Here is a 15346-nt window from a genome sequence, read left to right as displayed (position 1 = left end):
AATAGCAGGCATTTAACTAGTTAAACTTATATCAGGAAGTTATGTGTTTGAACACTGCAGTATTTGCTGTGATGTGACCAGTGGGGAGAACAAGAACTTTTTCATGTACAAACAGCAATATACATACAGGCTTGCCATTGATTTGTGCAAGGAAAAATCAGCAGTTGGTATCTGCTTCCTCAAGTAACAGCAGTTATCTTAAATCTGTTCTTGGTGTACATGACCAATAGAAAAAGTGTTGCCACTGTCCTTGCCACAAGTAGCATGTGGTATGAGTCCAGTAAGTCTGACGTTCTTCATCATTCACTTTTTAACCAGGCTTTCAAGTTGTGCCTCAACTTCCCATATGGGAACTCTAATCTATTCAGCATTCTCAAGGCTCCCCTATTAACAAGCTCAGAGTTGTAACTTTCCCTAGGAATGGGAGGAGTGAGGAAAAGTAGCTGTCTCCTGCCCAGCATGTGATTTTTCTCCCTCTACCCCTGTCGGCATGTGTGTGACGCCTTACACGTGGTGGTGCTGCGTCCACAGTGAGCAACACAAAGCCTGAGTTAGAATTCCCTTGTAGTAAGGGAAAGGAAGATACTGGAGATATGCTAGAATTAAGGTAAATTTCTTCACTAAGTCTTGTGAGAAAGTGTGCTTGAATGGGGAAGCTCCTATAGGCAAGTCATTCTCCACTTATGGCTATCTTATTTTGAATGGAACATTGTAGTGCACTTATTTTGGAAATGGATAAAATATTTTAAATTTTGTCTGTTGCCTATGGGTTGGTAGACTTTTCTTACACTGTTGCAAATCTGCTACAAGGATTTCCTCTCTTCAGGTTTTGTACTGGATACTGTACTTTTTTAAGGTGCCTTGTCAAGAGTGCTAATTTTTAAAAAAAATTACAAAACTCATTATCCAGTGTCAACATTACAAGTATGCTTTATTTGGGATGGACAATCTTATGGATTTGCCATAGGATATATTGTCAGACATATTTTGATGTGTCCTTTAGAACCATGCTGCAATTTTAAAAGTTGATGTGTCAGAACTCCTTATAAACGGACTCTAAAGTGTTTACCTTCTTGTGGTATGGTCTGGTATGGTCCTTTTTAATCAAGCCTGAGACTTCTATTGTATGAATCATAAGGATTATTGATACAATACAAGGTAGGATATATCTTTTAGATTTTGTCCCCAACCAGTTTGAAATCAGATAGGGCACCTAACTCCAAAACAGTTGCTGTGGCTTTTGGTTTTCCCCCCTGTGGTTTCTGTGTTTTCTGCTAAAATAACATAGGGTTAAAATGACAGCGATGGAAGCTGCTCCAGAGGCTGGGAAACCCTCTGGAGCAGATCATATAGTGGCGAGGGGAGGGGGAGAAAGCCCCATCACGCTAATGGATGTCCACTAGTGTGACTCTGGATGTAACCCTTATATGTGTAGGCCACTTCACAAGGTTACAAAATTCCTGCACAGAAGTATCTGTGTAGGAATTGGCACAAATACATTGCCATGTCTGACAATCATAAAATTCAAGGATTTCCCCCATACATCTATGGGGAAGTTGCAAAACAATTGTAGGTTTCCAAAACAGAAAGACCTGCATATGTCCAATTGTGAGATGTAGTAATTCCAAGGGTTTCGCATTGATTTCTGTATGGAAATACCTCTAGAGGAGGAATTTTGTAACATGAAGTGGCTGGTCCTTGGAGGATCCATTCTTAACAGTTACCTGTGGCTTAGGATGCATAAAAAAGCAAAACATGTTACAGATGTCCTCCTCTAATGTTTCCATTTCAATATTTTTGTCCCTTAAGATGCTATCACGAATACATCTAAATCCTGAATAAAACAAAGTGCCCTTGAATCTAAGCTGTATATTGCAGATAGTGATGAACATGAAGTTGAAATTCGCTTCCTTATTGCACAAGACATAAGACTCTTCTCCACTCTGTCAAGAAAAAATTGTTTCCTTTTCAATATTTTTAAAATATTTATTATATTGTATTCTTACACAGAGCCTCCAGCAGTCTTCTGCAGGTCTACACCCACCGTTAGCAGAACTGTTGCATCAGACATTAACAGACCATTAACTGGAGACGAGTTTAATTATGTTTGGGGGGCTGCTGAGACTGGAAACGATTTCAGGAAAACTCTCAGGGAAGCAGTACTTGATAACAGTATGTTTGATAATACATACTGATGTTAAATCACAGACTTACAAGTCAGAGTTTAGTGTTTAGACTCCCAAAACAGGTCTTACTCACTGCCTCAGACTTCTGAGAACAAAAATTTGTAATATTGTGGTACATACACAATATTAGCAACTTAATGTGCATTTCTGGATATTCCTCCAGCTCTACTGGTCTGCTTGCACTTTTGGATATCCCATAAGCATAAACATTAATGTGGCATAGTTTTGTGGCCAGCCAACCCATTCCATATTAGACAAGGATTCCAGCCTTTTTCCTAGTATTTGGCCACCCACCTCATGAAATAACTTAATATAGGGGATGTTGTTACAGCAGACAATAGTCATAAGGTAACAAACCCAGAACTTCACAATGATTAAATCTGCGTCAGCTTCTGGGGCATCTTCATCTTCATCCAGATAGGAAATGAGAATTTCAGTTAGATGGTGTTCTTTGGCTTCACTTTGGTTTGCATAGTTTATGTAGCATACGCCGCATAACCCTTTTAACACGGCGATCCTTACTTTCCCAGAAGTATCTGGCATGATCAAAATATCAATCATGTCCTGAATATATTGTGAGGCGAGCTCAGCAGCACTGATGCCACCTGTAAAGGAAGACATTGTTCTTAAATTGTGACACAGTTTACCGACTGCTAGTAAATTCTAAGTACTAGTACAGAGCTGGGGAACTTTTTTCAGCTTGAGGGCTGAATTCCATTTCTGTGAAGCTCCCATGAGTTGCATTCCTGGGGTGGATAGGGCCAAAGGAAAAGGGGACAAGGCCAAAAATACAACACCACACCCCCCGGGATAGTGTAAAGTTCTTACTGCCACTAACTAAGCCTGAGAGACATTTCAGCCTTTTAGAATAGGGGAAAAAACTGCACAAAAGGTGGGAAGCCATCAAATGATCAGTGCTTCGGGGAAAAGTAGATGGGGCCATCTGGGGAGCACTAGAGGGCTGGATTTGGGAACCTGGGAGAGCTGGATTTGATCCCCAGCTTAAGGTTCCCTACCCCTGCACTGGTACATTGGAATACTTCAGTATAATTGCACCAGATGCCCATTGGTGCATTTTCTTTAATGGGTCCCTAACTTCCTTCTTAAGAGCATTGCCTTTGTTTGGAACCATCTGTCAAATGGTTCTTTCATTGTATGTGTATTGCATTTTTCTGTACTTTCTGCTACCACTTACAGCTCCTTCACACCCCCATTAATAGGTGGCTATTGCATTATTTAGTTATTTCACAAAACGTATGTAATATACTACCCAGGCATTGAAAGGATATGCCACTAGGCTAGGAGCTGAGACAGTTGATAGGCTTTCCTCTTGTACCATATGATCTTGTTTTAGTAGTTTAATCACTGAGTATCACTCAGTTATCTGAAACTATATCCAGAGAGGCAAGAGTGGAGGTCTGTCCCTGAAAAGCTGCTCTTGAGGGTCAGGTGATATTATCATGGGATGTGGTGCTTGTGTGTGTGTGTGTGTGTGTGTGTGTGTGTGTGTGTGAGGGGGGGGGTGAGAGAGAGAGAGAGAGAGAAGGGAAAATTGGGAGGGTTCCTTGCAGGGATACCTTTTCTGCTCATGCAAGTCATCCTTGGCTCCAAGCCAGTATCCTTAAATATACATGGAAGTAATATGTTGATCACCATCTGAAATGTGCTAGAGGTTGTTCTGTTATGGTCTTATTTACTTTTCATTCTGGAACTTGGTTCTTTTCAGTTGACAAACTGCACATTTCTGTGTAGCTACGTGCATTCTCTAAAATAGCAAGAGCCTAACCTTCAAAATTGGGACAGGAAATGTCTAAGTATCTGCTGGAGGGGAAAAAAGTGGGACACCCAATGAAACTTTGTATAAAATTGGGGTGAAGCTGTCTTTTCTGCACAAGAACTGATCTATTGTGTGATCTTATGTGAGCCAGGCCACTGCAGAGTCTGAATCTACCTGCTTGACTGAGTGAATGGGCTATCACCAGGCAAAGGACATGGGATCCATCATTCTAAAATTGGCCTTAAGTACTGTTAGTACAGGGTGCTCAGTTTTGTTGCCCAGGTAGTGATGTTAGATATGATGGCACTTAGCCCTTGAAATTTCTTACACTTTAGACAGATATTATGAAACTGGCAATACCTGAACTCATCTCAAATCTACTGTCACAAACCTAGTCGGCACCTATTGTGTCTCATCCTGTCTTTTTGACTGCATACCTGTGTAAGCTAGCAGGCCAATATATAGTGCAGCTATGGCTCTCTCCTCCAGGGGCAGCTCTGCATTTCTCAGATCAATGCCATAGGTTTTGATTTTATGGTTGTGAAAGACGGGGTCTATTAGCTTGGTTGGTGGTTCCCTTGCATGCTCGATATTCTTCTCATACCAGGCGTGTACCCTGCTTAATGTACTTCCCATATTGCTTGAAGAAGAGTTCCAGGAAGAATCTCTTCTGTTTGTTTATAAAGCTGTATTCCCTTAGGTCAGATCAGGGACTGTTGGAAAGCCAAAGTATTGACTTGCAGCTATTCACCTAGCTGGTAACTGACATAATTCACTCAGAACTCGCAGAGCTGGTAACTAGGCAATGAATGCAGTAAATAGAATGGAAAATGGAAGCAGCATCAGCTCTTGGTGATGTCATAAGTAGATTCATACCTAACCTATCCCAAACTTATGATAGGTTAAAAAATTTATAGTTCTACATTTTTTTTTTAAAAAAAAGTGAGATTAATCCTCCTCTGTTGGCTCTGAGTTATGAGAAGACATACACTTGTTTCCTTCTACAGCCAGCCATGATTAATAGTTCCGCCATCATTCTATCTCCCCACCTTTAGGCGTAGATCTATCCTCACCTATAGAGGATAGATCTACGCCTATAGAGGATAGATCTACGCCTATATTTTTCAGCCTATAGAGGCTGGAAAATTCACACATCCCCAGCCTCCCAAATAAACTGCAGAAGAGAGTCTCCCCTCTTCTCGTATGCTCTTAAGAAGCTTTCAAGACTGCCTTTGGCAACTCTGCTGCAGGCGGCCACTCAGTCTAAGTGGCCAAGTGGCTCTGTGGAGCTTGCCTGTAGCTTTAAAAAATCCAACCTAGGGGGCAGTGCTGGTGCTTCCTTCCTGGTGCTTGAAAGCTTCTTGACTGCTCTTCTCTCCTGACTACGGCGAGACAATGTTTGAGTATCAGTATTGGGGATGCCAGGACACATGAGCATTTTATTGCTCTTGGTCATTTCTCCATAATTCACAAATTATATTGATGAAAGTGAACAACTTCTTCAAAGGAAGGGTGAAGTTCAGCCAACAGTGGTGCTGAGTAAAGGCACCAGATCCAGGCTATAAGGCAGGAATGGGGGACCATCATTGCTGGCCATTGGCCATGATGGCTGGGCTGATGAGAATCTAACAATAGTTGGAGGGGCGTAAGTCCCCCCCCTTCATGGATCACTGCCATAGACGGTGATCACTGCCAACGATGGGCATGCTAAAGGACAAAGAAGGCAGGGACCTAACAGAAGCAGATGAGATTAAGAAGAGGTGGAAAGAATACACAGAAGAACTATACAGGAAAGATCTGAATGTCCCTGATAGCCATGATAGTGCGCTCGCTGGACTTGAGCCGGACATCCTAGAGAGTGAAGTCAAGTGGGCCTTAGGAAGCATTACTAACAACAAAGCTAGCAGAGATGACAGTATTCCAGCTGAGCTATTTAAGATCCTAAAAGGTGATGCTGTTAAAGTGCTGCACTCAATATGCCAACAAATTTGGAACACTCAACAGTGGCCACAAGACTGGAAAAGGTCAGTTTACATTCCAATTCCAAAGAAGGGCAACAACAAAGATTGTTCAAACTACCGTACAATTGCGCTCATTTCACATGCCAGCAAGGTGAAGCTCAAAATCCTACAAGCTAGGCTTCAGCAGTATGCGAACCAAGAACTACCAGAAGTACAAGCTGGGTTTTGAAGAGGCAGAGGAACTAGAGATCAAATCGCCAACATTCGCTGCATCATGGAGAAAGCAAGAGAATTCCAGAAAAACGTCTACTTCTGCTTCATTGACTACGCTAAAGCCTTTGATTGTGTGGATCACAACAAACTGTGAAAAATTCTGAGAGATGGGGGTACCAGACCACCTTACCCGTCTCCTGAGAAACCTGTACGAGGGTCAAGAAGCAACAGACATGGAACAACTGATTGGTTCAAAATTGGGAAAGGAGTACGACAAGGCTGCATATTGTCACCCTGCTTATTTAATTTATATGCAGAGTACATCATGAGAAACGCTGGGTTGTATGAATCACAGGTCGGAATTAAGATTGCTGGGGGAATTATCAACAACCTCAGATATGCAGATGATACCACCCTAATGGCAGAAAGCAAAGAGGATCTAAAGAGCCTCTTGTTGAGGGTGAAAGAGGAGAGTGCAAAAGCTGGTTTGAAACTCAACATCAAAAAAACAAAAATCATGGCATCTGGCCCCATCACTTCCTGGCATATAGAAGGGGAAGAAATGGAAGCAGTGACAGATTTTATTTTCTTGGGCTCCAAGATCACCGCAGACGGTGACTGTAGCCATGAAATTAAAAGACACTTGCTCCTTGGGAGGAAAGCTATGGCAAACCTAGACAGCATAGTAAGAAGCAGAGACATCACCTTGCCGACAAAGGTCCGTCTAATCAAAGCTATGGTTTTCCCAGTAGTAACATATGGCTGTGAGAGCTGGACTATAAGGAAGGCTGAGCGCCGAAGAATCGATGCTTTCGAACTGTGGTGCTGGAAAAGACTCTTACGAGTCCCCTGGACTGCAAGGAGGTCAAATCAGTCAGTCCTAAAGGAAATCAACCCTGAGTGCTCATTGGAAGGACAGATACTGAAGCTGAAGCTCAAATATTTTGGCCACCTAATGCGAAGAGAAAACTCTGGAAAAGACCCTGATGCTGGGAAAGACTGAAGGCAAAAGGTGTAGGGGACGGCAGAGGATGAGATGGCTAGATAGCATCACTGATGCAATGAATATGGACTTGAGCACGCTCTGGGAGAGAGGGCAGGACAGGAAGGCCTGGTGTGCTATGGTCCATGGGGTCACGAAGAGTCGGACACAACTGAACGACTGAACGACAACAACAAAGTTCCCCAGCCCTGCTTTAAGGCCTCACACCAATGTCGGAATCAGAAACCTACCACACTGGTGTTATTTAGTAATTCAAAAATAATCTTTATTATAACTTAAAGGTAGCAGTAAATATGAGAAGTACAAATACCACAAAACTAGAAGGTGAATATAAGCCAAAAGTCAGTACAAAAGACGACCATGAAAGACTGCAGGCTCATGTGAGCAATGTGCTGTAAAAACCAAAGCATAATTATTTCACATAGCATAAGATACTTTTCCCCCCTTCAGTAAACCTTTATGGAGAGACTGTACAAATGTTGCTTTTAATCAGAGAATATATATAATTTATAAATATACAGATATATACAGCATTGTAACGTTCACAATCAAAAATACTGTCTTGCCAATGCATTTGCAAAAAAAGGGAGGCTTCTATCAGACTATAGTTTAAAAAAACCCCACAACCTTCAAAATCTGCATGCCACAAAGGATGACTAATGCTTCCCTACCTGCTGCCTCCCATGCCTCTGCCTGAAGCCCAAGAGTTGTAGAGGATCTAGCCACTGTAAAATTGTATCACAGTAATAAGGGCTTCAATGAATCATATTCAGGTTGCAATCCTATGCATGCTTACTTGGGAGTAAGCCCTTTGAACTTAAGAGGATTTACTTCTCAGTAAGCCTGCACTGTCTGTCAGCCCAACCACTACATAGTATGAGGGAGAGGTGTTTGTTAATACCCTGATTTAAAACAGGCCTAAAGACCTTCTTCTTTATACTAAAATCAGTATAAGAAGTTTTTGTATATAAACACAAACTTTTTTAAACTTGGGGAGGCGGGGGGAGCTGGAGCCTGTGCTTTCATGTAATAAAGTATATTGCAGCCATTTGCCCTTTCCGGAGAAAGCACATTTAACCTTCCGCTTATTTTACACAACCCACACAACTGCTCAACAATAAAAGAAAATCCTCTGGGATTAATGAGAGTTCATCACTGGAGGGCAGGAAAAAGCACGAATGGAAATCTGGAATGAGTCAGAGAACTGATGCCTCCTGGAGTTTAAATCCTGCTGTTTCCGGAGGTAGGCCATCATTTGAGGACTGTTCAGCCTAAACTCGCATACAGCTTGCAGTTTTATTTTCACGCTTTTAGGGGGAGTATCACATGTTTCAAATTGACACAATGCCCACAAACTAAGCGCCACATTCTATTTGAAATGCCTCAATGATGATTTCAAAATATCTCTCATGTTTGTTGAGGCCAATTTACAGCAACCACATAGTTTCACTTAAAAGCAAAATAATCACAATCTTTGACAGACAGCTGTTTCATGATAAGCTACAAAGCTACAGAGAAAAGCCAATCGCATCCCACAAACGAGATCCTCCATATTCTTTTTTTCTTCTTTGAATGGCAGTGAGTTGCTAAGTTTCAAAGTATTCTTCAGAAGAATGGGGTTTGTTTTTGCAGTTCAGCTACAGCACCATCATGTTTAAGATGACCAGCCACTGAGGTCTACATGTTAATATGAAGATAAAATACTTAAAAGGCTGTGGCCACTTCCGTAGCACGTCGTCCGCCAACTTTAACGAATTCCCTGGGGAATTTATCTAGTTGCTCATATGCCAGCCGTCCATCTTCTCCTGATGGACAAAAACACAGAAAAAGAGAAGCAGAATAAATGTTGCATCCAGAGTAAATGTTGCATATGTGGTTCTCAACTAAGGCATATGATCTTTATGGAGATATGGATTGTCAACTGACATCTTTGCTACTCCCCTCAACTTTATCCTTTTGAACAGTGATAGTATGTGTCTATTCCAAGAAAGTGTTGAGTTTCTCAAAAGAGGGGCTCAAAGCTGTGTGGAAGCTATGTCCTCTGACGAATTGAACCCTGGCATTCAGAAGAGTTGCCAAAGCCAAGCTTGTATCAGGCCCTATAACCCTTCATAGGGATAGAGAAGAAGCTCTGTCTCCTGTTTTAATTGTGGGCAGAACCTTGTCCTAGTTGAGAGCAGAGGACACCTGTGAGGCCAGAAGGCTTTTTCCACTGCCTTTCCTGGGATGACAGAATCCTCCTTTTGTGGGAGCTCCAGTAGGAGACAGAGGGAGCCTTTGAAATAAAAAGTATCTAACACACACACTTGGGGTACCCAGAGAAGGACCACCTGCACAGATTCATTAACCTTTCTTTTAAGAGGCAATTAATACATTTCTGTCTCTCCTGCATTCATCCCTTTCTGTCCCTTCCCACAGTTCATTCTCTTTCCCTCCCAGAGGAGAATCACCTGCACCCCGCACAATTAGCTTAGAAAAAAAGCTGCCATTGCCACTTTGTCAGAAATGGTGTGTTTCCATATGTGTGATGCTTGGAAGTATGTACTTTGCATGTGGATATGCAATTATATACATGTTGTTGTCCAGTCGTTAAGTCGTGTCCGACTCTTTGTGACCCCATGGACCATAGCACGCCAGGCCTTCGTGTCCTCCACTCTCTCCCGGAGCGTGCTCAAGTCCATTTTCATTGCATCGGTGATGCCAGCTAGCCATCTCATCCTCTGCCGTCCCCTTCTCCTTTTGCCTTCAATCTTTCCCAGCATCAGGGTCTTTTCCAGGGAGTTTTCTCTTCGCAAGTATATACATACTTTCCATAAATTCTGAGAACTCACTATGGCAATGTGCCAGTGAAAGTGAAACCAGTGGGTTCCTATGAAGTATCAGTGTGGTACTTGACATACACTATTTTCATTCAAACCAGGGGGCAGGGCGTGTTAGGTGTTATTCCTGAATGGTTACAAATGTAGTAATGTGATCTCATTTCCATTCTCTGTTGCTTTTCTATCAACTTCTCCCCTCCCTTTTTTGCCCCATTTTCCACCAGATCGTTTTTCCTCTGCCATAATAAAAGAATTTCTTATAGAAGAACAACATATAGATACTCAACCTACCAAGAGAGAGCAGGGTTTCAGAGGCTACTTTCCTGATATCTTCATTGTCAGACTGGCAAAGTGTGACCAGCATTTTAATACTTTCAGTTGCCTGCAGCCAAAAGAAAGTCAGTTATTTTGCAATCTTATTCCAATGTTTCTATTATAGTCACTTATTCTCAGCTCTCTGTCCAATTCTTCAAGCCTGTATATAAAGCACACACATTTTAGGAACTCATTTGGGTCCATGGCCCTAATCCAGATGATAATATCCAGTGCTAATTATATGTAAACCTACTGTTGCACAACGTAACTAGCACTTGCTAGGGTAATGAGAAAAAGTGGCAATTTGCTAAAGGAAATCTGATGGTTGTTGTTGTTCAGTCGTTCAGTCGTGTCCGACTCTTCATGACCCCATGGACCATAGCACGCCAGGCCTTCCTGTCCTGCGCTCTCTCCCGGAGCGTGCTCAAGTTCATATTCATTGCATCCGTGATGCTATCTAGCCATCTCATCCTCTGTCGTCCCCTTCTCCTTTTGCCTTCAGTCTTTCCCAGCATCAGGGTCTTTTCCAGAGAGTTTTCTCTTCGCATTAGGTGGCCAAAATATTTGAGCTTCAGCTTCAGTATCTGTCCTTCCAATGAGCACTCAGGGTTGATTTCCTTTCGGATTGACTGATTTGACCTCCTTGCAGTCCAGGGGACTCGTAAGAGTCTTCTCCAGCACCACAGTTCGAAAGCATCAGTGGCTGCTTTTCCTCATTGTCCTAGCAAGAATTAGTTATATTGTGTACATGTTGGTTTACGGAGTGCTGGGGCATGGTTGGATACTACCCAGGGTCCCACCTGCACTTTGATGCATCTACAGAGCTATGTATGTGGCTTGTATTAATTTCAATGGAAACACTGGAGCCACGTGCAGAAGGACTGCGTGTACAGATCTCCCCACTCCGGTGAAAAATAACTCCTGGTATGTTTTGGTAGTGCCTGTGGCATGAAAGAGATGATGAGCAAAACAGAATAAGAGAAGCTAAATGATTCCTGCCTACTGGTTCTCTTGTAAGTGTTTATATAGTTCCTATGTTACCTTTAATAGTTGTTCAGTAAGTTTTGGTCACTTGTGCTTTACTACTTTTACTATGCCTCCAGAATATTATGAATAGACACCTTTATATCACCACAATTCAGACTGTTTACTGCTATTAAACTATGACTGTGCTGCAAGAACCACATTTGGTCACCTTTGCTATAAAGGAAGAGGTTATTAATAAAGTTTTGGAAAATAGTTAAATCCAAATGGCATTCTGGGGCTACTTTAAGCATATATAGGTCAGTCTGTATGTACAAACTTAATGTTATTTTATGTCCTCGTCTTAATTCTGTCTTCCTTGGGATTAGGGCTGGGATAGGCAACCTTTCTGGGCCCGTGGGGACATTTGGCAATTTAAAAAACTGTCCTGGGCACTACTACAAAATGGCCATGCTGCAGATAAGCACCTGCCATCCTCATTTCCCAAGAATCTCTCTGAGCTCCACATGTGGCCCAGAGCCCTCCATGGGAAATGAACCTGGAGCAGCGAGACTGCCTCACTTTGCTTTGGAGCAATCCCCGTTGCCAGTAAGAAACGTTATTAAAAATATTTATAAATAAATAAAAAGTAGGAGGGGCCAGGCACCTCGGCGGGCACCAAGAAAGGTGTTCGAGGGCACACTGGTGCCCACAGGAGCCATGTTGCCTTCCCCTGGATTAGGGCAACTGCTGTTTTCTTATACACTTTAATTGCAGGTTCAGCTAATTTTACAGCACTTGTGAGGTGCTAGACATTTCGGCCCTTTGCACCAGCAACAAAGCCTACAAGGCTACATGCTCCTTTTGTTTGAAAGTGCAAAGCAACAATACAGCAGTGCCCAAAGGAGATCCTCGCCTGAGTGTGGATGCGAAAGCAGCTCTTGGTACTACTGCACTGGGAGGCACCACCCCCCTTTTCCTTCCAACGTTTTCCATATACATGAAGAAGGCCATACTGTTTTTTGCCCTGTGCAAGCATTCATGTTCCAATTACAAGTCGGTCCTATTGGCATCCCCTTATGTGATCAGAGTTCTCATGCTCAGTTCATCCTTCCCATCTTGGAGATATGTCAAGGTCCTAAGTTACTCACATTAAAAAAAAATCTCACCACTTTTGTAAAGTAATATCTGGATGGCAAATACAAAATAACAATGCTCTGATTGTTGCTGTTTGCTCAAGAGGGTCGATTGAAACCCTCGTTGTTGCTTGACCTTTTGTTATGCATGGGAAAGTAAAGAAGGCAGAGGCTCACCTGGAGGCATTTCAGTGCTAGGCAAGCTGCCTTCTGTAGGTGGAGGTTGGGCTGTGCAAGGGTTTCACAGTAATAAATTAAAGCCTGGGAAAAAAGAAAAAGGCCGTGAGGAGGAGGAGGTGGCTGCAACTATATTTCACAAAAAAGGGTCCCAGTTAGTTAGCACCTAAGGGCTAACTAAGCCATGGCAGAAATGGAGGAGGCTAGCTGAACCTGAAAAAAGGCAGTGTATCAAGAAAACATGAGGGGTGGGTAACTCCATAACCTAACTTGGAGGGCAAGGTACTGGATTACAAGAGCCTTGAATCGGAATAACGGAGTTTTATCAAGCTACATGTTTTCATCATGTCACCTGCGCTGAATTTCCTTCTGATGTCACTGATTACAGTTCTTCCCCTCCCACCGCCCCCATATGTACTGTATAATAATTATTATTATTATTATTATTATTATTAAATTAAATTTATTAATCGCCCATCTGGCTGGTCACCCAGCCACTCTGGGCGATGTACAACATACAATAAAACAGTTTAAAACAATAAAATTCTACAGTAAAAACATTTTCTAAAATACCCTAACCCACCCCAAATGCCTGCCTGAACAACCACGTTTTTAATACACGACGGAAGCTCATTAAAGAGGGGGCATGGCGGAGTTCCCTAGGGAGGGAGTTCCACAGAGTGGGGGCCACCACAGAAAAGGCCCTCTCCCTCGTCCCCACCAGTCTAGCTGTCCTGGCTGATGGGACAGAGAGAAGGCCATCCGAGGCTGATCTTGTTAAGCGGCCTGTCTGGTGCTGCTGGAGGCGCTCCTTAAGATAGGCTGGGCTGGAACTATATAGGGTTTTAAAGGTCAAAACCAACACCTTGAATTTGGCCCGGAAAACAACTGGTAACCAGTGCAACTCCTTCAGCGCTGGAGTGATGTGATCTCGCCGGCGGCTCCCTGTAATCAGGCGAGCCACCGCGTTGTGTACCAGCTGCAGCTTCCAAACCGTCTTCAAGGGTAACCCCACGTAGAGCGCATTACAGTAGTCTAAACGAGAGGAGACCAGGGCATGTACTACCGATGGGAGCAGATGGTCGGGAAGGAAGGGGCGCAGCCGCCGTATCAGATGGAGTTGATACAGTGCTGTCCGGCTCACAGCTGACACCTGAGCCTCCATGGACAGCTGGGAGTCCAAAATGACCCCCAGGCTGTGGACCTGGTCTTTCAAGGGTAGCCGTCCCCCATTCAACACCAGGTCAACATCCCCCAGCCTCCTCTTGTCTCCCACCAAAAGTACCTCGGTCTTGTCAGGGTTCAGCTTCAGCTTATTCCTCCCCATCCAGCCACTCACCGTCTCCAGACATTTGGACAGGGATTCTACGGCCAACCTTGGTGAAGATTTGAATGAGAGGTAGAGCTGCGTGTCATCCGCATATTGATGACACCGCACCCCAAACCTCCTGATGATAGCCCCCAGCGGCTTCACATAGATATTAAATAGCATCGGGGAGAGGATGGAACCCTGTGGCACCCCACAAGTGAGTGGCCACGGGTCCGAAACCTCCTCTCCCAGTGCTACCCTCTGGTACCTGCCGGAGAGGAAGGACCGGAACCACCGCAATATGGTGTCTCCAATGCCCAACCCCTCCAGGCGGTCCAGGAGGATACCGTAGTCAACGGTATCAAAAGCCGCTGAGAGGTCGAGGAGAACAAGGAAGGAGCATTCACCCCTATCCAGAGCCCTCCTCATATCATCTACCAAGGCGACCAAGGCCATTTCTAAAAAATAAAAAACCCTTAACTCTCCATAATACTCAATTCATCTGATGACCTGAACTATACTCTACAAAAGCTTATGCTAGAATAAATTCGTTAGTCTTTAAGGTGCCAAAAGACTCTTATTGTTTTTGAATGTATGAATATAATTCCCCTGACATATGATTTTAATTCTTCTTTAATGAACAAATAATTGTTTTCAAGGACCTTGCCTGTGGCCTCTGACTTCCTTAGCCTTTGGGGTGTCAGATTTTCCTCAGTATCCAAAGTTCAATGTCAAAATGATCCTGTGTGTGTTCACTGCACATGTATGTAATGCAGCTTAACTACCACACTTTGTAATGTCTACTCAGAGATCATTCCTGAGTTCAGTAGAGCTCAGATAAGTGAGTATAGGACTGCAGGTTTAGACATTTAATACCCCACTCTTCCACATGGCTTCGACTACAACCCACTCATAAAAATAAGTTAAATTAATAACAGTTACAGCAAACACAAGCTGATCAGATAAAATCCAAATCTGAAAAAAGATATCTAGAAGGCCTGAATGTCATAACACCACGGCAACAGTAAAGAAGACCATAATCCAGGGGTGTCATACCTCTTTCAGCCTGAGAGCTGAATTCAATTTTGGAGAAGCTCGGGGGTCACAATCCAGTGGTGGGCAGGTCCAAAGTCAAAAGGGATGGGGCAAACATACCACCACATTTTAGCTTAAAGGTCCTCCCAATAACTAAGCTTTAGGAGAGGCATTTCAACCTTTGCAAATGGGAAAAAACTGCAAAACCATTGAAAAATGGAGACCATTGAAAAAATTGGTGGTCAGGGGACGGGAGGTGGAGCCAGGAGAAATGACTGTCTGGGGAACCATGAAGGGCCAGATTTGGCCCACCGGCCTGAGGTTCAACACCCCTACCCCAATCCAAGCCCAACTGATTTCCCCCAATGGATAGGTGAGACACCTGACATGGATTGTAGGGTAGGTGAAAATGCACTGGGTTCGGACGACACAGCAGCCCATGACACGAGTAA

The 15346-nt window shown here is 43.3% G+C and overlaps 2 protein-coding genes across 4 annotated transcripts in view; both read right to left on the bottom strand.

The window, feature by feature from the left end:
- Window positions 1-2279: 2279 nt before the first annotated feature.
- Window positions 2280-4669, bottom strand: ARMH2 (armadillo like helical domain containing 2). The gene is made up of 2 exons (XM_084850110.1): window positions 4401-4669; window positions 2280-2791 (listed from the first exon to the last, which is right to left on the bottom strand). Exons 1-2 carry the CDS (start codon window positions 4597-4599, stop codon window positions 2352-2354), a joined length of 639 nt encoding a protein of 212 aa, XP_084706236.1. The 5' UTR covers window positions 4600-4669; the 3' UTR covers window positions 2280-2351.
- Window positions 4670-7386: 2717 nt separating this feature from the next.
- The window catches only part of RIPOR2 (RHO family interacting cell polarization regulator 2), a 119769-nt gene continuing 111809 nt past the window's right edge, over window positions 7387-15346 (bottom strand). For all 3 annotated transcript variants that reach the window (XM_084850098.1, XM_084850096.1, XM_084850097.1), the window contains 3 exons: window positions 12551-12634; window positions 10251-10341; window positions 7387-8945 (listed from right to left, as the gene is read on the bottom strand). In XM_084850098.1, coding sequence (XP_084706224.1) covers window positions 8845-8945; window positions 10251-10341; window positions 12551-12634 — 276 coding nt within the window. In that variant the 3' untranslated portion in view covers window positions 7387-8844. The remainder of the gene's footprint in view (window positions 8946-10250; window positions 10342-12550; window positions 12635-15346) is intronic.

Source organism: Heloderma suspectum, chromosome 4, assembly GCF_057233095.1.
Source record: "Heloderma suspectum isolate Gila_16-S chromosome 4, 16-S_ref, whole genome shotgun sequence".
Classification (NCBI taxonomy): domain Eukaryota; kingdom Metazoa; phylum Chordata; class Lepidosauria; order Squamata; family Helodermatidae; genus Heloderma; species Heloderma suspectum.
This window is presented reverse-complemented; position numbering and strand designations above follow the sequence as displayed.

Coding starts and splice junctions, on each gene's coding strand:
- ARMH2 (XM_084850110.1), bottom strand. CDS start 4,599: ATGGGAAGTACATTAAGCAGGGTACACGCCTGGTATGAGAAGAATATC. Junction 2,792..4,400: donor TGGCCTGCTAGCTTACACAG/GTATGCAGTCAA, acceptor CTTCCTTTACAG/GTGGCATCAGTGCTGCTGAG.